This window comes from Staurois parvus, unplaced genomic scaffold, assembly GCF_062004578.1.
Source record: "Staurois parvus isolate SC_StPar_1 unplaced genomic scaffold, SC_StPar_1.0 ptg000173l, whole genome shotgun sequence".
In the NCBI taxonomy this organism is placed as follows: domain Eukaryota; kingdom Metazoa; phylum Chordata; class Amphibia; order Anura; family Ranidae; genus Staurois; species Staurois parvus.
This window is the reverse complement of record NW_028317969.1, coordinates 2,687,130-2,695,501: the sequence shown is the minus strand read 5'-3', so window position 1 is coordinate 2,695,501 and position 8,372 is coordinate 2,687,130. Positions and strand designations below refer to the sequence as shown.

At 44.3% G+C, this 8,372-nt stretch overlaps 1 protein-coding gene across 1 annotated transcript; it reads right to left on the bottom strand.

Annotated features, from left to right (window-relative positions):
* Positions 1-232: 232 nt before the first annotated feature.
* On the bottom strand, positions 233-8,108 carry CREBZF (CREB/ATF bZIP transcription factor). The gene is made up of 2 exons (XM_089676758.1): positions 4,895-8,108; positions 233-3,981 (listed from the first exon to the last, which is right to left on the bottom strand). Exon 1 carries the CDS (start codon positions 8,019-8,021, stop codon positions 7,281-7,283), a length of 741 nt encoding a protein of 246 aa, XP_089532884.1. The 5' UTR covers positions 8,022-8,108; the 3' UTR covers positions 233-3,981; positions 4,895-7,280.
* Positions 8,109-8,372: the final 264 nt, after the last annotated feature.

Sequence of the window (8,372 nt, the reverse complement as noted above, 5' to 3'; positions counted from 1 at the left end):
GCAGCTTGTATTTTAGTGAGTGAACGGTGTTACTCCTCAGGGAGTGAATGGTGTACTTTCACAGGCCAGGCTACCTACTAATTCCTCCATGTACAAGGCAAGGATGACAAGGGTGGAGCTGTTTGAAGAAAAGAGGAAACAATTCATTATTGGTTTTACCAACTGTATTTCCCCAAACCCAAATATCAAGAGACACATTTAACTCTCACTTAACAAAGACTATAGGACACTGTTTGCAGCACCAGATATTGTTTTATTACAGCAACTGCTTATATAACAGCCATAGCACTCAGATGTAGAGAACATTATGACATTTAAAGTGAACACAATAGAATTAAAATCATATTTGCCATGCTGGAGCTGTGTAGTTGGACGTCTTCCAATGCTGCTTTGTTTTCCCAAAGATGCATTACAAAATTCTACTATTTTTAAACAAGAACCTCAAACCTTGAGTATTTACCTATATACATGCCTTTCCTTCTATACATTCAGTAGTACTCTTAGCGATACAAAGTCCCCATTAAAAAAACAAAACAATGTGGTGCCTCTATTAAAAAATACCTGAATAAAGGTTTTATGGTCAGAGCAACTAGCCTGATGCCAATTAACCTTTGTGGATGCCATGAGTACATAAACGTCTTTCAAGCACTTAGATCTGACTCCCCCATTTACATCAATAAAGGCTCTTGCAGTGCAGGACTTGAGTTTAGAAGCAGTTTCCAGTCAAGAAGCATCTCAAAAGATCTAAATCTCGTCAGACACAAAGTCATGTATTTTATTGACAGCAACATAATTAGTCTGTTGTGCCATGACAGGGCAGCCTTTTTATTTAAACAGACTGTACATAAATAAAAATGTAGGTTTGTGGCCTCCCATAAGCAAAACCACAAATGCTCAGCTAAAGCACCTGCTAGTGTTAACATATATGCTATTCAATAAATAAACCTGTCAGAGAGAAGTCCATTCATGTCTGTTCAATTATAAAGGATAAATTCACCTTTTGAACAGGAAAAATAAATGCACTTTTTTTGCAGGTAGAAAAATGTGCATTTATTATTTTTGCCCAAAGGTGCCTGTAAAGCACTGCACCAGCAATCAGTAGATTGCTGATGCCATGCAGCTCTCCTGCAGACCTGTCAGACTATCTACTTTCCATACGGGATGTACGGTCAAGCAGATATTATGACAGGAAGTTTCAGTGAACTGCCACGGCGCTCCGCAGCGCCGTGGTAGTTCATTGAAAACTACAAGCCGACAGCCGCTAAGGCGGCCGTAACTTGTAGGCACTCATTCACAGAGCTCTGAATGAGTGATGCAGCACTGCAGGCAGAGCCCAGCACAGCCAGTTTTCAAATCTGACATAGTACAGGGAGAAGCCGGAGGAAGGTGGCCACAGGTGCAGCTGCACATTACATGTGCCACACTAAAAACCAGTGGATTATGCAACATGCGCCAAAGGTGAACTTATCCTTTAAATCAGTATTAAACCCAAGACCAAAAAAGTAACTGCAATTGTTGAAAAACAGAATTACTGGCTGGATCACCAGATGGAAAAAAGACGACACCCCCCCCCCCCCAAACACACAACTAATGCAGTCATCACATCTAAGAATTAATAAGCTGCAATAGAATACAACATTTGGTTTTGGGGTTAATACTGCTTCTTGATGGAAACAAGCATGGAGACCCTTGTAGTGTCATCTGGGGATAAAGGAATGAGCTTTAATACCCCATTCCTCGGTCCCCTGGTGCTCTGGATTGGGAGCCAGCCCTCACCATCTAACCTACATAAAGTACAGAACTGCTGGTCCTTCATTGTGCTTTATGTCAGAACATAATCGACAGCTAGAGTGCCCTAGAGAAGATGCGTCAATGAACCAGTCACACAGCATGGTGGAAGCCTGTCAGAGTAAGAAATAAGACAAGTACTACAGCTCATTCCTCTGCCCATAGACTTAAGATTTAAACCCTTGCAGTTTGGGATTTTTATTATTTTATTTTTACTACCTGATGTCTGTTTTAACTGCTATGCAGCACATGTTGCCAGGAATCAACAAAAGTGCACAGGTAAATCCTTGGCTTCAAATTTACCAAACTTTTCAACACAGAACAGTGATGAAGCCTACCAAAGACAAAATTTTAGATTTTCCATTCAGCCCAGTATTAGGTGTAACATTCTGTCTAGAACCTTTTATATTATAAGATCACTTTCTCCATCAATTGAGATAATTGAAAGGCACAGCCAGATTAGACATGTGGTTTTATACTGCAGTCTACAGAAGGAAGAATCAAAAGCAATGTTGGCAGATGTACTACCTTGTGGCTTACACCTCACGGTTTATGCCACTGGGTGGTACAGACCTGGATTGCTTTTATTCTACTGTAGAGAGCTGCATAATCTCATACATCTGATAAATCTGACTCTGTAAACTCAGAAAACACATTTTATTCTATCTAGATTATAAACTGCTTCACTAGTGAAAGGCAAACAGTGTATATCTGAATGGAGTCTTCAGTCGTATCTGAACAGTTTTATGATAAAACCTAATAATCTCTCAACCCTCTCTCCTGGGATTTCAATCATAAACCAGACTGTGGCTTTCTGGAGCTGTGAAATTTGTCTAGGATTCTCCCATTGCCAAACCAAGTTGTTAAATAAAATTACAGATAAAAGGTAATCAAGTGTTTTATTGCTGTAAGTTGCCCACAGTCTGGCATGGCTCTTAGGTACTGTTCAAATTATATGTACTGGCTAAAAGGCTGCCATCACATCTCAAATTTTAGGCACACGCATTTTCTATAAGGGGGGGGGGGGGGGGGAAATAAATAAAAAAGCCTATACATACACCTACAACTTGAGACGGATGGGATGCATCAGATTTTCCCCTCTAAAGGCATTATTCAAGTCTATTACAGATGCATTTTCTCTACAGAGTGTCCATCAAGCCTAACAGGTTTAGGCACCAATTTAAATAATACAGACCACAAGCAGAAACACTGATCAATTATTCACACTGCAAGATTTAAGGTAAAGTGTGCAGTTACTATTTTTATTTTTTTTTTTTTTGGGAGCCTGAAAAGCATTGCACCAGCAATCGGCAGATCGCTGGTGCCATGCAGGACTCCTGCAAACCTGTCAGTGTATCTGTGTGCTTGTATCTCGTACAGGCAGATACACTAGGACAGGAAGAATCAATGAACTACCAACAGCTCCGTGGTAGTTCATTCAGAACTACAAGCTGACAGCTACAAAAGCTGTCGGGACTTTTAGTTCATTCACAGAATTCTGTGAATGAATGAAGCAGCCATGTGTGCAGAGCCCAGCACGGCTATGCGGTTTTCAAAACGTTACACTTAATATGGGAATTTCTCTTCATACTGCTGCTAAAAGGAGAGAGGACAACGGGCAGCAGTGGAAACGTTACATGTTCCACCCTAAAAACAGGTGGAACATGTAACATGCTCCCAAAGGTAAAGTTATTTAAATGGGAGCCTAAATCCTTTAGACTTGCTGGATACACTCTTCCCCCCCTCCCCAATTTCAAGTATTTTTTGCCCAGGGGTAAAAAAAAAAGTTATAGCCTCATTATAAATTAACAGATTAGAATAAACGTTGTGTGGAGGCAGGATACAAAAGGCTATCCAGCATTCTTCTACCTACACAAAAATGAATTTACTTTTACAGCATTCCTGTGCTTTGTACTTTAAGGAAACTGACATGAAGTGTCAAGCCGTAGGCCTAACAAACATTTTATGAAGGGGTTTCACCACCAGACTGCAGACATGCTTTTAAACTCAAGCCCTACAACCAACAGCCCAGCATTTCAGGTTATTTTCCAACCTCCCACACTTCACAGAACACAAACAAGTAAAACTGAAAATCCCTCCTGTTACCTCCGGTACCATACTACCTTTTATTACACAGCAGGGTATGTGGTCAGTGGCAGAATCCGAGTCTTCTGTCCCATACAGCTGAATCCACTTTAGCATAAAGAAAAATAAGGATGCTAAATATACATATTCATTGAAGGAAGCGAGATTTCAAAAGGGATCGGGCAGCTGCTTGTGAATACAAAGTGTACAGAGCCATTTGATTGCATGGAGAAAAGCCATGGCTACTACTCTCCAATTTACACTAGCAGTTTGGCATAATATGGGAAAAAAAAAATTGAAAGTTGGAAAAGTGAAGATAAACAGATATCATTAAAGCCGGCTCTGGTAAAGAGGGAGCAGCAACAAATCACAAGTAATCCCTTGTAAAATCTCACTTTACAGATTATCTTTTATATACAGTCTACTCATTTACCTAATAAAACTCAAATGATCTATTTTATAATGAAACATGGCCATGTACAAGGTCACAGCCAATGGTGTAAAAGAATCTTCCTTTAATGTATATTCAAAAGCCCATACATCCTTAGTAATAATATGATCATTTAGGGGGATAGGAAACATCACTTAGTACTGGCTTTGTAACCAGAAAGGTGAAGAAACAACAGAATACCTGTTATATTATTATGTATAAAAAAAAAAAAAAAAAAAAAAAAAAAAAAAAAAAAAAAAAAAAAAGTGTTTATCTCGGTTCTCAAGTGGTTACTAAAAATGCATATTGCAATAAGGTATTCTGATTAACAGGCAATGAACAGTTTAATATAAAGTATAGTTTCCAACCTACAAAGTAGCCCACTTAAGGGACAGCAGCCATGTCATATGGCTCAATTCAAATGTAATAAGATAAGCATTGAAACAAGAAAACGTGTATGCAGTACTCCTGCTTTATGAGACAGAGTACTCAAGCAATGATTATCGTATCATCAAACCAACTTGTTCTCTGTCTGCCCACCCACCCCTCCCCAAGGCTAGGTCTGCATTAGGTAAGCACTGAGATCCTTACCAGGTTGCAAGGCGATAAGGAACTGCTCTTTAACTCCTACAACGGAGCAAGCCATCAAGTCACCTAAAAAAGAAACTGTCAAGAGAGGTTTACTAGTATTGTATAACAGAGGCAGATACAGTCTTCATGCAGTCACCATTTGCAATCTAATACAAGAGCTTGTTCAATAAGGCCGTACAAAGATCAGCGACTGTGTGAGGTTCAGGACAACACAGCATCTGATATCAGCTTATATTCAGAACAGATAGTTCATAGCCCTCTGTACTGCCTTACTGGATCAGCAAGGAAAACAAACTTTTCAAAACTTTGAGCATAATTATTTACATCTCTAAAGGGCAACCACATTAAAAAAAAAAAACAAGACACCCCATAGCCCTCTAAACTTATACTTCAACCGCTGACCACGTTTTTCCTAACAGCAGACGTCTCCTCAGGAGTCTACAGCTTCTCTTTCTGTCTGCACAGTACCTCCCCACAAACATGTATAGGGCTGTAATCCCAGCTTCTCTGTAGCAGCACAGCCCCATTATTTGGGTCAATGGTGGGTTACAGCTCAGGAAGAAGGCTGTACATTCCAGGAGGGGTGGCTGCCATCCAAGAGCTGTGAGTGGTTGCCATACAAGATTAGAAGGCTAAAGGAGTCTATTGTTATAGCTCAAAAAGAAAACCTTCTGTTTAAATCCTCTAAATAAATTCTAAGTGCATCAAAACAGAAAAAAAAAAAAAAAGTGTTCAATGTATATTTTCTAAAGTAACCACAGCCTCAGTATTAAGGCCTGTCCCGTCAGCAGCAGGTGACTTGCTCCATGTGGGAAAGCAGTTGTCTCATTGCAAAGGTCCAACATGCCCCCGTTGAGTCAATCCTAGAGCTGCTGATTGGAAAGCAGGGATCGTGAGCTGTGTAGATCTATAGATCTCTAATAAGCCCCAGTTCACATATATGGGGCCGTGTGGGCCACGTATTGTGCAGGCACAAGAGAAAATTCATTTGAATGGACTCATGTGCCCTGTGACATACAGAAAAGAAGTCCCTGCACTTCTTCCAAAAACACAGCCTGCATGGGAACCTCAGTTCCCAGTACAGTTGGGTTTTCCAGAGCGGGCGGCGTGCCATTAAAAGTAATGGCACCCATCCGCGGGTCTGCATTACTCTGTGCGGGAGGTGCAGCTGCACGGATTTTTGTGCAGATCCGCAGCGGCACCACCCACACAGATGTGAACCTAGCCTCAAATGATGTATTGGCTTCATGGGGAACCAAATACATGAGCTCAATTGTTGCTTTACTCAGATCATAAATTGACTCATCAGGGAACATGCAGGCCTCCGCAGAGAGACCACTGCTTCCACACTAAAGCCTAGCACACACTGAGAAAATCAGACGTCCGTTTGTTCCATTTTCCACAAAAGTGCATATCAGGATATAGTTGGGTTGGAATTGACTTGTACAAAAAATCTCAGCCAACAAAGCTACATACTAGCGTAATAGAAGAGTAGGGTTGTTCTATGCTTTTGGGCATACACTTTATCTATTGGATTAATTTTCGTACGATTACTGAACACATTAATGAAAATTGAACATTGTGTTTACGTCTCAAAAATGTTCTAACTTGCATCTTCAGGTTTTGCCTGAAAAGCCAGAATTTGCTGTTGAAAGCACTTTACCATCAGATAACCGTTCGTCGTACAGACGGTTTCTTATTGTGTGAGCCTTCTCCACAGCATGCTGGACAGGGGAAGGCCTTTCTACTCAGGCTGCGGCTGCTTTAGAATGAAAATCTCACTAGTACACCTTTTGTTTTGATGCACCGGGAATTTAGCCAACTGAAAGTTTCATTGGGCCTTAAAGGGAAGGTTTCCCTTTACACACATTCCTTCCCAAAACCCCAAAAAATTAAAAAAGTAAAAGGATGCATCAATGTGACTGACAATTACACAATGGGTCTATAGCTGCAGGTGCAACACACGCCGGAACTCCCAGCGTCCCATGATACATGAAGAGCCACAGAGGTGCAGGGAAAACAGGAAGGCAACTCTCTGTGGCACCCTTTTCTTGACGTGCTGCCATTGATCGGGGCTCAGGCTCTTCGATGAGACTCCCGCAGTGACCTATACTGATGGGGCGTCTTAGGATCTTGCTGCAATCACCTACACTGGAAGCGTCGAGGCTGTAGCAGCCTAGATTTGCAATGTTTAGACAATGTTAGGGATGCTGCGGACAGCACATGGCATACACTGACATCAGGATGTGAAGATTGCAGTAAACAAAGCAGAGGTGTCAGTGCATTTCCCCCACAGCCTACACTCATCCCTCTGGAAGGATCTGCAGATGGCTGCCTACACCCAGCATGCACGGAGTCTCTCTTCCGATGTCCAGCACACACATGATCAGATACTTGACCCTACATTGTCAGCCGCACTCCTGGAACACGCAGGGCAGAACTCCACCGACACTTTCTCCTGGTCCACGTGCAGGCACACTCCTCCACCGCCTGGGGGCTCCCTCTCCTCCGCGGGCAGCGCGTAGTCGTGCTCACGCGCCTTCCTCTGCCTGAAGAGTGACGTAGACAGCCTGACCCCGCCCAGCCCGGTCAGGCGCCCCAACAGCTGCGACAGAGAGCTGTCATTGGCCAGCACTGCTCTGAGGTAGCTGGTCTCCTCCTCCAGTTGGCGCACTCGCTGGCCCAGGTTCCGATTCTCCCGCTCCAGCCGCTGGTTGTCGTCGGACAGGCGCGCCACCTTTCCCTCCAGGCCGCTCACGTACTCCTTCTTGCGCAGGCGGTTGAGGCGCGCGGCCTGCGCGTTCCTGCTGTCGCCCCGGGCCGGCCCCCTGCGCCTGGCGGGCGCCATGTTGGGAGGGGCGGGAGCGGCCTCGGCAGGCTGGCAGCACAGTTCGGCTTCGGGGACTTCTTCGCAGGCGGCTAGCTGCTGCAGGAGATCGGCTAGGGAGCTGTCTGTAGGCCGCTCGACGTCTTCCGTCCACCAGGCCGCAGCGTCCCCTTCACTGCGCAGCAGCTCGTCCAGGTCGGGGATGAGGCTCTCCTCCTCCTCGGCCTCCGCGCTCCGACTCTTCCTCTTGCGGGACGTGCTGCTAGTTGGCTGGGCGCGTTCTCTCAGCGGGCGCCTCATAGCGAACGGCTGCCGGACCAACAGAGGTCCCCCTTAACTGCCAACGTCTTGATGGCGACTGTACCGGAAACAGGAAGCAGCCTATGTGACTGCGCACCCTTCTCTTATTCGTCACCGATGTGGGCGTACCAGCTCCGCCCACGTTTGCTTGCAGACGTCTTGACGGCGTCTGAACCGGAAGCAGGGTTTAATGTCACGTTGATTGCACACGCCTGCTCTCAATTGTCACCGCCCACGTTGTCCCTTGGTTGCCGTGGCAACAGTGGTGCAGGCCCGTGAGCGTACTGGGGGTGGAGTTTGAGTTCTTATGGAAACCAGGGGCGGACTGACAACTCATGGGGCGCCCGGGCA

Excerpts from the sequence above, each read along its gene's own strand:
- CREBZF (XM_089676758.1), bottom strand. The coding sequence starts at position 8,021 with ATGAGGCGCCCGCTGAGAGAACGCGCCCAGCCAACTAGCAGCACGTCC.